The 19,430-nt window shown below is 32.1% G+C and overlaps 3 protein-coding genes across 6 annotated transcripts; 1 reads left to right on the plus strand and 2 right to left on the minus strand.

The window, feature by feature from the left end:
- The first annotated feature begins 4,071 nt into the window (after positions 1 to 4,071).
- Positions 4,072 to 6,142, plus strand: LOC144574743 (peroxidase 9-like). The gene is made up of 4 exons (XM_078324784.1): positions 4,072 to 4,484; positions 4,986 to 5,177; positions 5,263 to 5,428; positions 5,518 to 6,142. Exons 1-3 carry the CDS (start codon positions 4,209 to 4,211, stop codon positions 5,278 to 5,280), a joined length of 486 nt encoding a protein of 161 aa, XP_078180910.1. The 5' UTR covers positions 4,072 to 4,208; the 3' UTR covers positions 5,281 to 5,428; positions 5,518 to 6,142.
- Positions 4,724 to 10,516, minus strand: LOC144574742 (G-protein coupled receptor). 3 transcript variants are annotated; one of them, XM_078324782.1, is made up of 19 exons: positions 10,394 to 10,516; positions 10,112 to 10,182; positions 9,750 to 9,856; positions 9,592 to 9,630; positions 9,427 to 9,480; positions 9,229 to 9,303; positions 8,963 to 9,028; positions 8,811 to 8,853; positions 8,655 to 8,703; positions 8,395 to 8,488; positions 8,182 to 8,234; positions 8,001 to 8,085; positions 7,817 to 7,919; positions 7,544 to 7,636; positions 7,358 to 7,424; positions 7,190 to 7,256; positions 7,059 to 7,112; positions 6,395 to 6,548; positions 4,724 to 5,174 (listed from the first exon to the last, which is right to left on the minus strand). In XM_078324782.1, exons 2-18 carry the CDS (start codon positions 10,179 to 10,181, stop codon positions 6,420 to 6,422), a joined length of 1,248 nt encoding a protein of 415 aa, XP_078180908.1. In that variant the 5' UTR covers position 10,182; positions 10,394 to 10,516; the 3' UTR covers positions 4,724 to 5,174; positions 6,395 to 6,419. The 3 variants fall into 3 exon arrangements, 2 of the variants coding, with proteins under 2 accessions (XP_078180908.1, XP_078180909.1); XM_078324783.1 differs by having other exon boundaries at positions 4,724 to 5,197; XR_013518291.1 differs by lacking the exon at positions 4,724 to 5,174 and having other exon boundaries at positions 7,608 to 7,636.
- A 2,979-nt stretch (positions 10,517 to 13,495) lies between these two features.
- Positions 13,496 to 18,210, minus strand: LOC144574808 (caffeoylshikimate esterase-like). Of its 2 annotated transcripts, XM_078324876.1 has the most exons (9): positions 18,088 to 18,210; positions 17,963 to 17,995; positions 17,767 to 17,860; positions 17,647 to 17,679; positions 17,406 to 17,552; positions 17,139 to 17,269; positions 15,846 to 15,983; positions 14,738 to 14,836; positions 13,496 to 13,800 (listed from the first exon to the last, which is right to left on the minus strand). In XM_078324876.1, exons 1-9 carry the CDS (start codon positions 18,088 to 18,090, stop codon positions 13,516 to 13,518), a joined length of 963 nt encoding a protein of 320 aa, XP_078181002.1. In that variant the 5' UTR covers positions 18,091 to 18,210; the 3' UTR covers positions 13,496 to 13,515. The 2 variants fall into 2 exon arrangements, with proteins under 2 accessions (XP_078181002.1, XP_078181003.1); XM_078324877.1 differs by lacking the exon at positions 15,846 to 15,983 and having other exon boundaries at positions 18,088 to 18,208.
- Positions 18,211 to 19,430: the final 1,220 nt, after the last annotated feature.

Raw genomic sequence — 19,430 nt, forward strand, 5'->3', positions numbered from 1 at the left:
GTAATTTTGGAATATTTTTTTTTTGCCTTGTGCCAAGTGCAAAAAGAGGAAGCTGAAATAATTTGCTCCGTGGATTTAGTCAGAGAGAGAGTGTATTATTGGATTCCCTGATCTGACCATATCATGAGATAGAGAGAGGTAACTTAAATGAAAAGTGACAGGGTTTCAGACTTTAAATACAAATACAATTCAATAAGATTACTACCTCTTCTCTCTTTACTGCATTCATTTGCATGCTCCATCAGTACCTGTTTTTTTGAGAGAAAACCATCAGTACCTGTTGATTGGTTTCTGATAGCAAGTGCTGTTTGTTTTCTCTCCAGTCCGTTCACAACTGGACCTGTCAATACTCTTTTTTGTAGACATATATATCAGTGTTGTAAATAACGGTATACAGTCGTCGGACGGACGGGGTACCACTAAACGATTAATCGGTATGCGGCTAATTAATCGGAATTATGTGGACAATTTAACGTTTTTATTAAATTTATGTATATATATATATCATAATTTATTAAAAATAATTTATTTAACTCATTAAATTTATCAAATAAACTTAACTTAACTTAATTTCATTATTATAACATGACACTACACTTATTTTTTTTAACGCATAAACACTTTACATGTGCCAGTAACATATTTATTTAATGAAAAAATAAATTCAAGAGTTAAACTTTTTTCAAATACTAATAACATATTATGTGAAAGAAATGAAACATTCCAACATAAAATCACTAAATTTAGTTTATAATAATAACTTAATTTCATAAATGAATATATTGTACTAATTGAAAAAACTACATCAGTAATTAGTAAGAAAAATATATGATAAATAAATAGAAGAAAAATTAATTAATTTTAAAGTAAGAAGAAAAAACATATATAAAAAATATTGAATGTATGTTCAAGCACAAACAAAACTGCAATACATGATTTATAAAACTTATTATCACACACTATCACATTAAAAAAAAAGTCAGAGAATTTTTTTTTTACTGAAATTGGAATAAACGGGAATAATCGGCCGATTAATTGGGAAAATGACCGATTAAACGTTTTCCACCGCAAACATACCTCCGTTAAGGGTATGCGTGACGGTTTGGCCACTGTCACCGATTAATCGCCCGTCACGGAAGTTTTTTACAACACTGATATATACTAGCGTCTAGCAAGTAGCAAATAGAAAGTAGGATTTAATAAAAACATAAAATTTAATTAAAAAAAAAACTAGCAAGCAGGGATGTAAAAATCACACTGTAATTGGATACGTCATGACATGACACAATACGTGTGCCCATCACTATTGATAGATCTATGTACAAATTGGGGTAGGCAAGTATTTACTCCTTAATTAATTTTTTATTTCGATCCAGTACTAATTGTTCAATGTGTCTATCTTTAATCCGATGTAGTGCCTACCCCTGGTTCGAGTTAGTCTGATTCTTGAACTGTTTCCTTTTGAATTTTGGTTGATTCTATGTATTTCGTTTTTTTTAATATGCGATATACTCTATTTTGTAAATAAAATGAAAGAGAATAAGAGAACAAGAAAGATCTGGCAATGAGATCTATTATTACAATTCTAAGAAATGAGTTGGCGGAACTTTTTGTGCATTTTATTATTCAACACTTATATTTCGGTTAAATTTCTATATAAACTTTTACTTCAATTTACTAATTGGTTAAGAAATGTCCCACTTTGAATTGTGCAAAATAAATTTTAATTATTTTACTAAAAATATTTCAATGTTGTATCAATCGATTTTATGATTGTAACAGATTTTATAATAAACATAGTTATAGGGATTGAGTTGTAATTGTGTACTTGATAAGTTATGGGTTTGAACCCGATTAGTTATTTGAATCCGACTAGTGCTCTACCCTGATAAAATTTTTGGATCCACCCCTGCCTGTCACGTGCTGTAACTCGCATGTCTTGTGCTACAATTATTAGTGTGATGTGACTATTTTTCGAAAAATTGATGAAACACGGCGCGACACGTGAACTATACGGTCACGTCACGGCATGGAACATGGTCAACTGGTCATGCGAGTCACACATAATCTGGACAATTAGACTCTCATCAAATGGTGAATTTTTAATAAACTAATTAATTTATATTATGAAAAAAAGAGTTAATCATGACTAAATATGACCAATTACGTTTGGGCACAATATGTACATGTGATCACGACGTAACTAATTTGTTGTGACTGTCCATTCAAATTTAGTCACATCACAACAAGTCACATAAAAATATAACTTGATCACCGCATGACACATCATGCTACCCAAGTAACTGTATAACATAACATGACACATTTTAATATTTATACTAACAAGTAGTGTTAGTAGGAATTCCTTATTATTAGGAAATTGCGATAATGGGAGGGTATAAATTACAAATTCATGGCAATAAAAAATAAGTTACTAATAATAAACATTAAATTTATTTAAGCATTCAAATATTTACTCGTACTATATGCATGTATCAACATTCAAATATTTTACCCAATTTTTTTACTATGTAATAACAAATAGTGGAAGTTTTCCTTATAAAGAATAAATGGTTGAACGCCTTAATAAGGACATAGTTGGCCATTTCTTATTTACAATTTTTTTGTCAGAAGTGTGATATGAATGTGAATTTCTTAGTGATGTTAATTTGGACAATATAATCCAATTTAACTCTTACTCTTAGTCACCTTCAATAGTTGTATTAAAATGTAATCCAATTTAACTAGAGGTTCCTACAACAAAAAAGATGGACAGATATTTTATAAACCGGAGAGGATAAAACCATGGTTGTGCTGACAATACAGGCTTTGAATTTCTCTCTCATTTCTGGTACCACGCCTCCAAGTTTGAATCATTTTTTTTCTTTTCATTTTGCTAATAGTCTGTCTATGACAGTAACACACTAACACCCACGTCCTGTAAAATGTAAAGTAGATAATTATCTCCTATCTGATGTGACGCAGAGCTGCACAAATTTTTAAATGAAAAGTGGTTTAGGCATTACTACTGGATGATGATATTTGTTATGTCTAACCTTAAATGGGCTGTACAAATCCAATGAAATTGGCCTATTATAACGTGTTATAAGTCCATAGAGGCCTGATAAAGTTTCACAAGCTGATATATGGCAAGCAGTGAAGGAAATTAGTTACGTCATTATTGGTTCCGACACGGTACGTCAGAAATACGTCATGTCACACTATGTATGTCGATCAAGCGACGTGCGTGTTACATGACGTGTCTATTCCCATAACTTGTCTCCCATTGACGAAAATGACACATCACAGTACATCATGTAAACTGATAAGATCACATCAGTGTGGTACTATAGTCACAACATGACCATTCACTCCATCATTTAGTCATGCCATGTTAGATAAAAATCTTTTGATCACATGCTGTGTCATGACATGACCAAATCATGACGTGGTGTCATGACATGACCAAATCATGACGTGTTACCTGTTAACTACGTGACATCACATTTTTTCTTCATTATAGGTAATGGCAATAATAGTATTATGTACATCTACATTTCTTAAGTTTTTGAAATTCATAATTAATTAATTAAATTAAAAAAAACAGAACATTATATATCTAGCTAAGCAAACCTAAGAGTTGTGGTTGAAAGCAACCAAATTCAGAATGCCAATTCTGAAGTCAATAGATTATTTTATTAATAAAAGAAAGGTCTGTGTTATATATAAAAAAATTGTAACAGTTCCCTGCAAAGTGTGACGCAGTTACAACTATACCATTAATTCAATCATAGTCCTTGCTCTTCTGCTCACCCCTTGAACAAAAAGTTGGAATTATTTTATAAGCTTCAGCAGAAACTTCTCAAGTAGTTAACAAGGGAATCAAAAGCAGATCGATATGGTGATAAAGGTGCAATTACAACATGATTAATTCATCTCTCTATGTTAATTGCTTCTACTAATAACTTACATGACCTATGTTAATTGCTTCTACTAATGATTTATGTCTCTATATTTTTTATTAGCAAATAATAATATATTGGTTGATATACAATTATTGGTCAAAAGAAAAAAAAAAGTTGTATTCATAATGAAATGAGTGGAGTTGGTACCATAATTCAGAAACAAATTCTCTTTAATATAAATTGAACCCAAATCACAGATTCTGATTCATCCATTCAACAAATTAAAACAAACACAACACTGAAATGGCTCTTTCAAATCAGCATCTCCTCTCACTAGCAACATTCTCTCTGTATATTTCAGTCTCGCTCGCATTCTTCCCTGGTTACACTACTCACTCCATGGGTTCTGGGTTCCCTAATGAAGCCCATCCATTAACAGGTCTATGCCCGGAATACTATCGGTTTACGTGCCCACAAGCTGACGAAATTGTAATATCGGTTTTAAAGGAGGCAATTATTCAGGACCCAAGAATGGCTGCTTCTCTTTTAAGGCTTCATTTTCATGATTGTTTCGTACAGGTAACTAGCAATCAAAACTACACAAACCGCAAAACTAAACTACATAAATTTCAAATCTACATAACGTACAAATAGCCGTATATGTTCCAATAAACCGTGTAAAAATTAAGAGAAAAGGGAAAAAAATTTGCCCTTATTTTCCTTTCACTGCCCCCATCATGCCACTTATTATCTTTTGCATCATTAGTTGAAATTTGAAATGGCAATATTAAAATTTCCTTTTTACAGGTAATAGAACGTATTGAAAACTGAAATGTATACACATTTAGTCACAACAAACAGTTTTGTGTTGCACTTTATCCTTTTCTTGTATTTAAAAACTAGCAATCATAGAATATGGGAAAAGTATAAACGCATTAAGAAACTTTGTGGAAACGACCAATTTGCCATTAGCATGTACCACAAAATATAAATTGTAACAAGTGTTTGTTACATGGCACAAGAATGGTACAATGAGAGTCACCACCATGAGAGATTTAATTTCATACAAAACTGTTTCAGGGTTGCGATGCATCAGTTCTCCTGGATGATAGCAAATATATCTTGAGTGAGAAAAATGCAGTCCCAAATAAGAACTCTCTGAGAGGATTTGAAGTAATAGATCAAATCAAAGCGCAGCTTGAAGAGGCATGCCCCAATACCGTCTCCTGTGCCGATATTATAGCACTTGCCGCGAGAGGATCAACTTTACTGGTAAGAATTTTCAAAAAGAACTGTCCAATATAAAAAAGTATATATGAGAAACTAATTCATTATTTGATGGAACTTTTTAATACAGAGTGGTGGGCCAGCATGAGAGCTTCCTCTGGGAAGAAAAGATTCAAAAACAGCAAGTTTAAAGGGTGCCAATGCAAATATCCCACCACCAAACTCAACTATACAGAACCTTATCACACTCTTTGCCAGGCAAGGGTTAGACCACGGTGACTTGGCCGCTCTCTCAGGTATAAAAAAAAAAATTAATTAACTTTAATTTATACAAAATATCATGATAATTAATAAAAAAAAATATTCACCTTTCAAAATATTACAGGAGGCCATACAATAGGAGTGGCAAGATGTCAAAATTTTAAACAAAGGTTATACAACCAAAATGGCGACAAGAAGGCTGATCAAACCCTAGAAAGATCCTTCTATTACTCTCTCTCTAGGGTTTGCCCCAGGTCAGGAGGTGACAACAACATCTCACCTCTTGACTTTGCGAGCCCAGTAAAATTTGACAATTATTACTACAAGTCAATCCTGGAAGGAAGGGGCCTTTTGAATTCAGATGAGGTTCTTTTAACAGGCAACGAACCGTTTGTGGCGAGTTTAATTAAAAGCTATGCGGAAAATGAGGCACTCTTCTTTGGCCATTTTGCAAAGTCAATGGTCAAAATGGGAAACATTAATCCCTTGAATGGATACAATGGGGAAGTTAGGAAGAATTGCCGAAGGGTTAATGGTGCCTTCTAGAACTCTTCGTCTATTACTCTGTTACCTCAGTTTACTGTTTCTTTTTTATTTTGATACATTTGGCTTTCTATTGTTTGGATTTGTCAGGATTTTATATTTTGGTGTCGCATAAGGTTTGGGAGTTGTTTTTAATTATTTTTTTACGTTTCTTGTTACAAAACTCAAATCTCTTGTGAAATGAAATGAAATTATTTTTTTCAATTTTAATTCTATATCCTACCTGGTCAACTGGATTCCTAATTTATTACTCTTTGCAAATTCACTATGAAACTCAAACAGAGATGTTTATTTGTGACTCATGGGAGATGACTATTACGGTACTACCATTTAACCAATTTTTTCCACTTGACCTACTTTTGTTTATTTTTTCCAAATAAAAATTAAATCAACACTTTTAACATAGTAAACCTTTCGATTTTCTCACAACAAGGGTGTCAAGATAACAAAATTCATACCGAGAAATCGAAGGATTTGAAAAGATCAGATAGAGCCATATCTCCTCTCATTATTTCTCTGATTGATTTGTGATGAATCCCAAGATGCTTGATTTGGGAAATTGCCACTGGAGTCTGATCCTGAATTGTAGCCTCCTACAGGTCTACTGCTTACCTGAATATTTTTTTAGGCACAACCCAGCAAATAAGATAACTATGTCTGTATTTGTTTTAGATTTTGGTTTAGCATTTTATATTCCTTGACATTTTTTTTTCTGAATTTCTTAAGCAGTGGAGATGGGTTATGGTGAGTTGTGAAGCAAGAGTCCTTTCTTACCTCACATCCATATTTTCAAATTAAAGTCAAATCAGTCGATCAGAACCGCTCAACACTTCATATGAAAATGTCCTTGGAGACCAAATTTTACATTATTTAGAATTTTTTTACTATTTGTTTAGAATTTTTAAAAATCAGTCTTTGAGAAAATTGTGGACCACAAAAAAACAGTGATTTTCAAAAGTTCTAAAAAAATAGTAAATTTCCAAAAAAATGTAAAATTTGGTTGCCAAGCACAATGCAATATGAAGATCAGCTTGAACAGTTCCGATCGCTGTTTTTGGATGGTCCAGAATCTTCTAAAAAACGGTTACAATGGTAATAATGAAAATGTATACATATACTCACAGCTTCTAAACAGGCAGAGAGAATGGTCATCCCAGGAAGTGCATAGATGCCGTACTGTAGACAAATCATTCAATAACACTATGATTTTAATGAAGTAAAGAATTTAAAAATGATGTTCAAAATATTGCTACCTGATTCTGAACACGGGTTTTGTAGATGAACCCTCCACAGCAAAAAACAAATGAGAGCACAACCATTCTGTATTAAAAAAATTATCAAGGGTCAAATATAAAGAAAGAAAGAGAAAAAAATATAGAAAAAGTTTAGGTTGTATTGACAAAAGATCTAATGCAACATACACACAAGAGAGTATCCCAAATGTGGCCCACCCTCTCATTGAATCACCTTCTCTCCCTTGTTTATACTCTGCTCAGAAAATATACAGATATGAACCTATTATTTTAACTCCTTTCTTAGAAATAAGCCAAACAAAAGGATTTTAAAAATAATATACATTAGTATAAGCTAATGAAATAATAACTAACCACATATCTTTGTCAGAGTGAATTCAATAGGATTATAACCCTCTATTGGAATTTGTATATGTACCTCGTAAGGATCCTCTTGTGCTATTTCACCTGAAAATGTTTACAAGTGTAAGAGAACCAATCATACACTCAATTAACCAAGGCTGTAGTCAACTTTAATTCGTGCTAAATATTGACAATTAGCACCTTTTGTCGTCTTGTATCAACATAAATAATAACTACTAATAAAAACCATGAAATTAATTTTAATCAAAAAGGTAAAGCACATACATCTCCAGTTTACATTAAGAACAGAAGGAGAGAGAGTCGAAGGAGCAGCGCCATTTGCTGCTGAGCCTGAGAGTTTCACCTCCAACCCACTCTGCGGATAAATCTGCAAATTCTAGAAAATTAATAAACTCTTTCTTCATATAGTATTTCTTTTCAAAATTAGCATAGTAATGTCTTTTTATACCTGAAATACTGGCTTTCCAACAAGGCCAGAAAATGAAGAAATTGCAGTTATGTATAGAGATAAGTCAGTCTGGTCGGTCCCAAAACTGCAAATTTTGTAGAATGCTAAAGCACATTGGACATTAATAATAAGAGAGAAAAATGAGATTCGGCCCAAAGCTTCAATTGTTCTTAAAGTGTACCTAAACTCATTATATGCCTTCTCAAAGCCAAGTTGAGTCATCCCATTGTAAACCTTGCACGCAAAAAAATAAATGAGATTGGGCCTATCTTTCTCCAGAATTGGGTCAATTGATAACAAAAAAAAGAAGAAGAAGAAAACGAAATTGGGTCCATCAGAAACAACAGAAAGAGTTGGGAAAAAAAATGAACAAACAAGAAGAAATAACACTTACAATTTCCCATGACCGAGGGTTAAATCCTACAGTGAAGCCCTTGAACACACGGGGCCCATGATTAGTGCATGGAATAGCAAGCTCAATTGTTACGCTGGAGAAAATATAGAAATAAAAAAATGTACCCATTAGCTGTTAAAATAATTGACTACCATATATGGTCTAGAAGTGGCGCTTGAACAGTTATTGAAAAGTGAAAAATGGCAAATATATTAGGAAATTTGCAAGTTGAAGGGTACTCTGTTAAAACTTAAAAGTACCTGCACATGGATTTGTCATATGACACGCTACATATGCAACCTAGGTCACCTACAAAAAAACGAAATTATAACTGCTTGATATTGTTGCGAAATGTTATAGATCTTCTCTGAGCATGTAAAAGTGGGCATATTTAGAAAACCAGAGAAAGAGAGAACCTTTGCAAGAACCACTTATGCATTTTCCGCATACAATATTCACCTGAAAAGAAAGATAAAATTGAGAGAGTAATTCAAATACAAAACAAAAACAAAAACAAAAATATTTTAAAAAGGAATATGAAATCAACACAAAGCATCGAGTATAATACCTGGGCAGTACGCCCCATCTTGTCAAAGGTGTGCTCGCAATTCATCAAGTCTCCACTATGAAATTTCTGAATTGCAAATGTATAGAAAAAAAAAAAAAAAATTCAATAAGATATAACTAAAGAAGAAAAATGATGACATTCTTTTAAGTTTGATAAAAAAAATAGTATCACAGAGTACCCAATTTATGTATGCTATTCAAATATTACAAATGTCAAAAGGCTGGTAGCATTTTCAGTGGGCTCTCAATTGGAATAAAAAAAAGTACCTGTGTAAAATCAAGAGGCTCAGGTCCAGATACAAAGTAGCGGGACGTTGTGTAGTGCCCAAAATCAATGTAACCCTACAGAATCTTTTATTGGTCACATTAACTGCACTTTTGTCGGAATTTCAACCCAATTGGTAAATTTGAGAAGAACTTGGATGAGAAAATAAAAATAAATAAAAAAGGAGATATTTTTCACACCGCTTGAGACCGCTTCTCGACATCTTTACAGAAACGAACAACAAGATCGCCATCCTGAAATTTATAACATATTTGTAGATTTACTCTAACATCTCTTATAATGATAATAGTTTTGTGAAAGAAATTCTTTGTATAAAATTTTGGCAGAACGAATTTGAGAAAAACCTGCCCGTCATATTCAAATGGGTGGCCAATCCAATCAGTCTAAATTAGAAGCAGTTTAGGGGAAAACAACTGAAATGCACTTTTTTTGTATGAATTCAGCAAATTTCAAAGAGATGTTGTGGATTCAGACAAATAATCCAATTAATAAAAAAGGATACGAAATCAACAAGGCGACTGGTATTATCAAGGGCATAGCAGTTAGAGGTGGGGACCACTGCTGATGCACTGACAGCTCGGCTGGAGTAAGTGGCTGTCAAAAATGCACCTATCAAAAGCAGTTGGAAATTAAAGAAAAAAGGAAATCAGTATGGTATCAGTATCATTAAGCTATACTAGACTGTACCAGTAGGCACTGACATAACTATATCATCACTATTACGGGGTCTCCTGTACTTTATCTATTTGATTGCACAGTGTATTGGTACCAGATTTGCATATACCAGTGTTACAAAAAGGTTATTTCTAAAAATGAAACTCAAATTCAGATTGAATCATGCAATTAGAGAAATATTTGCATTACTTAAACAAAAGTAAGAGAGCAGAGGGAAGATAATTGGGAAATTGCAAGATTTCCAACTGCGCATTGTCATCCTGAGACAATAAAAAAAATATATATTATAAATTACAGTAAACACGCAGCAAACATGAGCATGAACATAAAAGGCATGGAAGGGTTTGCCAGGAGAACAAAAATGAAACGAAATTTGGGCATTTGGCGAGGAATGAGGTCGATTTTTGGTTCGAGGGAGTCAATGAATCGAATCCGCGTAATGGCGATGCACGAAAGAGAACATTAAATCACCTTTTTCAACTGAAGTGAACTGAACTTAATCAAGCGAGTGAGCGACAAGTCCTTCACTTTGAAGAGAAGAAGAGAGCAAAGAGAGATCCGAGAACAAAAATGGCTACTCTTTCTCTCCAGTCGTATCCAGACAGGACAGGATATCAATAGTCATACATACTATCAAATTCAAATCACCAAAAGTAACTCAAATTTTTAGTTTAGATCGGGGTTGTCCGATCTGCTCCGGCACGAATATTTAAAGGGCTCCGTGCATTTTACCTCGAATTAGATTGGCTGGAATTATGATCGAACGGTTTAAATTTAACCAAAAATTTGAGTTACTTCGGAGGAAATATCCTGTCCTTCGTGAGAAAGAGGGTGTTTCAATGGGCATCGGACCAAATTCGGTCCATTTCCATTAATGACCGTTCGAATAACATTAAGATTTGTGCTAAAGTTTATATCGTACTAAAAGACTGATTGCACGATTGAAACACCAGCACACCGTGCATCGGACAGGACTTGGTTCTATGCCCACTGGACATAAAACCGGTTCCGTCGTTCCGTCGTCCGGACATCGCATCAAAGAAAAATAAATTATAAATATAAAAAGCGGTGTGCCGCTGTGATCTGATTCGATGTGGTTCGTGCGGTTTAGATTGGACGGATTTAATGTGGTTTTTTTCCGGGGCACGCAGATCAGGAATTAAGATTTAGGAGTGTCATTTTGTATGTAATTGTTTGCTAAGTTACATTTTATTTGCATTTTAAAATTATTATTGATAATTAGTTATGTTTTACTATTTCATATATGTGCCAATGAAACTCACAGCATTTACATAATTCGATTGTCTAAAAAACTATAGTTTGATTGATTTCAAGTAATGGTGAGTATAGATTATTTTTTTTAACAGTGATAAAATTCGGTCAATCCGATCCTGACCGTATACATCATTTAAACTCAAGTCTTCATAATCACAAATTAGAATTGTAACATCTAAGCTATAAGTACATATTTGTAAATTTTACGAGAAAATTGAACTATATAATAACTTATAAAAGAATCGATTAAATTAAAATAGACATGATTCAAAATTTAAAAATGAGTGGCTAAACATCTCTTGGCTTGGATTTCGATCCGTTCTTGCATGCGTCGATAAAATAATAATATTTTTTTTCCTAAATAAAAAAGTAAAATCCTGGTCAATATAAAAACCAATAATTTTCTTATAATTATGTTGTTGCTGTTAACCAAATTATATTGTAAAAGTTACTATAACTATGTCTTGTATCAAACCCTTGTATATAATATCTAATCATGGGCTTCCTATAATATGGAGTTCGTGATTTTTCGGAATTATGGTTTCTCAATTATAATTTAGGTTTCTATGATCACAATATTTGAAAACGAACGAGGCTATGCTACTGTGCATAGGGCAGATTGATCCATACTACAGATTAATATTTTTGTTTTTAAAATTTTAACAGTATCTGAATCGTTCAATATAACTCCATATCTCCATTTTATTATTAATCTCCATTCTATTATTAAGCACGTTGGGTGTCTGATTCGCGAACAACTACGATTGAAAGATGAAATTTCGGATTTGATCTCAGCTCTCCAATTACATAATTTATCTTCTTTTGATTAAATGCATCTGTTTTATGTATAGAAGTCTAAATTTAGTTTAAAACATACTCACTACATCTGTTGCCACACGACACGGTACAATTAAAATTGAACAGTATTATTGGTACTTAAAAATAAATAATCATCACATCATCAAATTGTTATCAGAGATCACAATTAAAGTTAATTAAAAATACAAAATCATATAAATTTTCTATTAACATGTGTCTTAATTTTTGGATAATTATTATTTTCATTAATATATTTTTTTCTTATAATATGTTTCCGTTACAACGCACGGGTATGATACTAGTAAATTTATATTTGTAAACTAAATTTTATATTTTTAATATATTTTTTGCTATTTTTTAAATAAGTAGAAAATCATTGTTTTTGGATGATCCGGGATTTTCAAATTAAGTTATTTTTTATTCATATAAAAATAAATAAAAAATAGTAAAAAAAAATATAAAATTTAATTTACAAGTACATATTTATATGAAGAGTAAGTTGAATAGTTCAGATCGATCGTTAGAGTTGTCAAATTTTAGGTTTCAGTCAATATGCATTATGCATAGTACCATAGCCTGATCACTCTTTGAGAACCATACAAAATTATGAAATAGTACACGCCCTTATAAACTCGGTATAACCTAATACAGTAATTCATCCTTCTGTATCATTATATGTGTATGTAATTATAATTTTTTTAATGCACGGAAATTGTGATAATGTCGTATGGTAAACTTAATATTAGTCTTAGTCTCTTAGATGAAGATGTGTGTTATGGTCAGCCTTAAAGTGGGCTGTATAATTTTAATGGGCCTCTTTCTTATTAATCCAAAAGAATTTTCAAATTTACCTAAAAGATCTCAGCCTGTTTAATTATAAAAGAGTAAGGCTTGGGTGCTATGGATAGCATAGAGGGCTACGGTGCTATGGTTCAATATTTGAGTTTTCAAAATCCTAACGGTCAATCTGAACCGTTCATCTTGTTCTCCATATTAATATGTGTTTGGAGACCAAATTTTACATTTTTTGAAAAATTTTTACTATTTTTTTAGATGGATAGAAAATCAAATATCTGAATGGTACATAATTTTTTAGATCAAGTGATTTTCTATCTAGCTAAAAAAATAGTAAAAAAATTAAAAAAATATATAAAATCTGGTCTCCAAACACATATTAATATGGAGAACAAGATGAACGGCTCAGATTGACCGTTAGGATTTTGAAAACTCGAATATTAAACCATAGCACCGTAGCCCTCTATGCTATCCATAGCACCCAAGTCTTACTCATTATAAAATGTTATAATTCATAGGCTGACGTGGACAAATGTTTCGAGCCCAAGTTAACAATAACTGGTCTAACTTTTGCAGGCTTCTATTTCTTTCATGACACAATGGTGCAATATATGCACCGCATTATTAACCCACAGTTAACACCGCAGAGAAATATAACCAGAAAAATAAAAATAATAAATCACATTTCAGTTATTCATTTATTTTCATTTCATATCTGATGAAAGATCTATTTTGTCGTGCTTCGCCTTCTCTTCCATCTCAGACCGTACATTTACAGATTCCGTTCTCTCGTCTAGCCAGGAGATGATGTCATGAAAAACACGGTCCATATTTTCAGGCGGCTCGCCGGAGGTTAAAGCGTGCCACATTCCGGGATACAGGTTAAACTTCTTATCTGTGTTAGATGCCGATTCGTAGAGCAGCTTGCTCACCGATGGATCGGTCACCTTGTCATCTCCTCCGTGAACTATTAAGAATGGCAGTGAAACCTACAATGGATGGATCAAATGTTACTGACAAATTAATAAGAAAAATGTTACTAACGAATTCCTGACATAATGAAAAATAATACAGCGGTATGCAATTATGCAGACAGAGAAACGAAAAAGAATATATAGAGGTATGCAATCTTCTATCTTTTTAATAAAATTAAGGTAGGTATTGATTAATTAAGATCTTTCGAATGTTTGTTTAACATTTCTAGATATGGGCATCTTTTATAATAGTAGAACTATTTCTTTTTTTGCTTTACCTCAAAAATAAATAAATAAAATCAAGAAAGATTTTAATTTCTAAATGTAACATAAAAAATATATATATGTTCAATTTTCAATCCATGATCACATAATAAAGTAATTAGTCTTGTTGGCTAAATTAAGTATACAGCAAGCATAAATTAATTAATATTTATTAGGACAAAGTTAAATAATATTTAGCCATATTAATTAAATTCGACAATAATTATTGATTGATCCAATAAATAAAAATACTATTTAAGATCTTAAAACTCATCCTCCTTTATAAAATATCATTTGCTTTCTGACAGCTGTTTTCAAATGAATTATTACCACTGATTATATCACATGATCATATTTTAAACTAACAAAATAATTAACAGATGGCATGTGAACTTAAACAATGAAGAGAGCCCCAATCTGGCAATAGGAATAACTTTTATCCCACTACTATCTGTTGGATATCCTTTTTCTCGCATTGAAAAAATATATTCATAGTCAAAAAGCCAACTTAATGCAATGAATGGTCGTTGTAGTGCTACGCATTGAACAACTAGGTAAAAGATAATTTGAGTGGAGTATTCAAAGGCCAAGAGTTGACCTTGACTAGAACAGGATCGAACCTGGGTTTAGTGTGGCAATTTCTTTATATTAATTGGTGTGGCAAATGAATGTGTGTGTAACTGTGTACCTCACGAAGGTGTTTCTCAAGATCTAAGCTGACAGCTAGCATCTGCTCTGCTGTCTTCAAACGAGGCTTTCCCTTGTAGCAATATGGGTTGTTCCTTATCTATAAAATATCATCAAATACAAAAATAAAATAAAATAAGATTGTAATGGCACACACAAATTGTATCATTTATTGATGTTGGGTTTGGGTACCAAAAATTGGACATCCAGAAATTAAGTTGAAGAAAACAAGACAGTTTGTTATATATTGATGCAAAATCATAATTTCGCCAAGTGGTTGGTACAGCAGTATCATATATCTTTTGGATTCTTTCATATTTTTTTTTAAGATTTATCATTTGAATGCCTTTGCTCCTTAAAATTTTCTTTAGAATTTTTCTTTTTATTTCAAATGAGAATAAAAAGATAATTTAATAGGATAGTTTTATGTATATAATTATAAATTATTAATATTGTACGTACTTATCAATCTAGGAATAATACTTGATTCTGAGATTTTTAGAAGGTTAAAAATGAGAATTGTACGTATATTTAAATGTGATATTTGCAATTTGAAGACGAATATGCAAGTCGAAAGTTTAAAAGGATAAATGTGAATTTTTGTGTTCTAAAAGAGTAAACATAATATTTGCAATTCAATATAGAAAAAAATAGCAATAAAACTTTTAGAAGAACATAAATAATATTTTTCTTATATCATATTGCTTCACAAACCTAATGAAGTGACTGATACGACTCAATTAATTAATTATGTATTTGTCTAACAACTTGTATTATTCAAACCTCTTCCCCTTTTTATACTGGAACCGAATCGTCTGCCCCCCTGGGAGCAGGAAATTTTTGCCCCCAGAGTCACTGCAGAGTGGGTCCCCATATAACCTTAAATCTAAAACCACTTTAACAGTAACTGGACCCACTAACAGTGACTCTGGGGACAGGAATTTCCTGCACCCCAGGGGCAGGAGATCTGGTTGCTTTTATACTGAATGATTCCAAAAATGGGTCCCCTTCATAACTAAATTCAAAAGCGTACGTTTACAATTACATCATTCAATTGTATTAATAATTATAATTAATTAAAAGTAATAGGCGGAGAGTTGAAATATTACCTCTTGTCTTTTCTCCGGATTTTTATTAGCAAGATCAATGACGTCATTGGTGGGGACAATTTTCCACGTGGGTATTATATTGGAAAGTCCCTTCAGAATAGGGATTGTAAATTGTGGAGGCTTCATCTCGTCAGCAATCTGTGATCCAAGATATACATGAATATAATTAATGTCAAAGTCAGAAATAGCAGTTTAGTTACGCATCCCAATACTTTATGAATTAATTATAGAATAGTCGACAATAGCAGTTTTAGTTGCGCATCTCAATAATTTATATATTAATGAGTGATCGAGACATGGTAATATGCATATTAGATAACAATCCGTACGTGCTATAGACTTGTCTCTCATTTAGAAAATTCAAATAGCTGATTTTAATATGAAAATGTACATGCGGATCAAATTTTATATGATCAGTGATTTTCTACCTATTTAAAAATAGTAAAAGAATTCTAAAAAAAAATAAAACTTGTTCTCTAAATACATTTTTATATGAAATTTATGACTATATAGTACGATTGATGCCATAATATGTATATTATCATAGCCCCACTCTTAATTAATTATATAAAACATAACAAGTGTTTACACAACATAAATTAAAACAATCTTACACCAAGTGTTTACAGTACATGAATTCATATCTACTGAGGTACCTCACCGTTTAAACCGGTCTATTTGTTATATATTGGTACGAAACTTAAAGAGCCTCGGGTATTACACGGATTTGAACTGGATTGATTCAGATTTTGATTGAATGGTTCCAATTCGAACTCAAACGGGGTGAGGTAATGTAGAGGATCCGGACTCTACAGTAGTATATTTTATTTTACTTTATAACATTAATTAATTTACTGGGAACAGGAGAAATCAAGTTTTGTTGGCTATTGGGTACATTTAGGAATTAGGGAATCTCTAAAGTAATAGAACAAGTTGCCACATTGGTAAAAAGAATTAGTGCTAGTGCCTAGTGGCTAGTGCTATATGGTCAATAATTTACCTTCTAGAATAACTACGTAAAATGTTTTTTATAGGAATAAAGATAAGAAAATGTTTGGTGTCCTTTATTTCAAAAAAAAAAAAAATAGAAGAAAATTAAAAATCAATTTGATTCCATCAAGGTATATTTTAGTAAGTTGCAAAATCTCTTCGGTTCTATTGGAGACTGTATTAATGATTCGATCCCATTAGCCCGAATCATTGATATAGTTTCATCCAATTATCGATTAAAAAATATCAATTTTGTTATCGACAAATAAAGTTTTTAATTCCTAAAAATAAAAAAGTGGAGACCTTGCACATGGGTGCAACTAAGACGGCGCCATGCCAATAGGTTGGTTGTTTTCTATGAAGGAGAAGCAGCACAGCTCCTCCCATTGACTCTCCAAGCAAATACCTCTGCTTATTCTTGTTCTCTGCTCTCTCTGTACATATATTATTATTTTTATTTGTCAGGGCTAATTGTGAAAATTACACTAATTAATCATAGGCTATTATTGAAACACTGCAAGAACAGAAAGAACCAGATAATTTATTGCAATTAAAACGCGTATAACGTACCGCAAACACTAACAAAAAATGATGAACAGTCTCCAACGAGATCGTCGAAATTAGGTATATAACCTTGCAATCCAGATGATTTTCCATGACCAATATAATCCATACCATACACACCGTATCCGGCGCGTGCTAACCGAGTAAAAGTCTCTGAAAATACAATCCAAATTTACCAATTTTTAATGCCATTATTAACATATGATATATATAGCTTCATAATCTATTTTAAAGAACATGTAGGTACCTCTCATAGTTATGCTGCATTCAACCGCATATCCTACATAAATCAAATTATATCTGAGTACTAGTACTATATATATGATTGATGAACTATGATAAATGGAAGAGAAATAAATATATATACCATGGCAAACAAAAATTAGAGCTTTTGGTTCGGTGTTTTTGGGAATCCATCGGCAAGTAAATAGCTTCTTGCCTTGAGAATTCGTTATAAATTCCTGAAAAATTAACAAAAATAACAAACAAGTTTCATTAACATATGTTCTTGGAATTTATAAGATCAATGTTAAATTTTAGAGTATAAACATATACATGCATACCTCCTCATGTTTGATATTTTCATTATCTTCAGCCTGAAATTAATGCAGACATAATTCATGAAAATCAAGAAAAAAGTGAAGAAATTAAGCGATTCATTTAGAGTTTAATAATTTTTTTCACATACCATCTGAGAGTTGAGAGGGGTTTTCAAAGAGAGAGGGTTTCAACAAGAGAGAGAATTAGAGAAATAGAGAGAGAGAGGCTTGAGCGTGTGTTGTGTGTTTCAAATACAGAGCGACAGACAGAGAGGGGAGGGAGAGAGAGAGAGGAGGGTGGGGGTATTTGTAAGATTGTAATGCCAGGTAAAAATGAATTGTTTGGGGGTGATAAAAGATAATAAGAGATAAACACTTTCCTTTTCATAGAACTAGTATAACTATTTTCACATTTTACCAGCGTTTACCAGCTCAAATAGATACTACTAGCAATTTAAGACCAGCTCAAACAAACGAATTAAGTGGCTTTTTAAGACCATTACCTTTTGACTAAAATAACTTAAATTTTGAATTTGGACTCAGACTGTGATTAATCATAATCCACACAACTATTAAAGAGACTCTGTAAATTTTTAATTTGAGCCAATTCACCCAAATACTGATAAGATGATCCGGATCTAAACTCAAAATTTAAGTTACTCAGTAAATTAAGTGACTTTTAAATACCGATTGCAATGTGATAAGAACTGCCCTTGTAATAACATAATTTTGTAAGCACTTCCATGTAAAAGTGATAAAGTATTAAATAAATTTCGGAAATCCATAAGGAACACGTTGGGGTGTGTGCATGCATGTGTGAATGTGTGATCTTATATTTCATCCAACTTCATTATACAAATCTCTTCCTATTAATTCTCTTTTTTAATTTTGGGTGAATCAATATTAATTTTAAAGAATATAATAATGATTTATTTGATTAAATTCCTTGAATTTGATTGGTCACTCCTTAATCTAAGTTTCCAATGTCATGGGTCCAACCTTGCATATTAATTAAATGGTTAACTTGAGAATTAAATTGCTCCAACGATAAATAGCCTATGTCTCATTTTTTTAAACATCTGACTTATTAATAATTACAGATAAGTAATTCTCTAGGTTTTATATAATCATAACAATTTTTCTTTGGTCCATTATTTTCTGCCTCTCTAAATTTTGTAAAGGAATTAATCAACGTGGAATTAAAGCAGCAATCAGCTATCCCGACAATTAATATTACTTTATTTATTTGTTAAACTAAATCTTAGCTCCAAGTATCGACAAAATCGTTAAATCTGGCAAATTTTTATGTCACCGAATAATGCGGTTCGTAATTAAACAGCTAGGTATGACTTAAACTAGCTTAATTTTATTCCAAGAAACATTTTTCTATTGCTTAGCAAGTAGCGCGCGCGCACACATATACATGTATACACACACATATATATATACACACATATATCCTCCAAAAATAGTGATAATTGATATATTATAT

Source organism: Carex rostrata, chromosome 23, assembly GCF_964058835.1.
Source record: "Carex rostrata chromosome 23, lpCarRost1.2, whole genome shotgun sequence".
NCBI classification, from domain to species: domain Eukaryota; kingdom Viridiplantae; phylum Streptophyta; class Magnoliopsida; order Poales; family Cyperaceae; genus Carex; species Carex rostrata.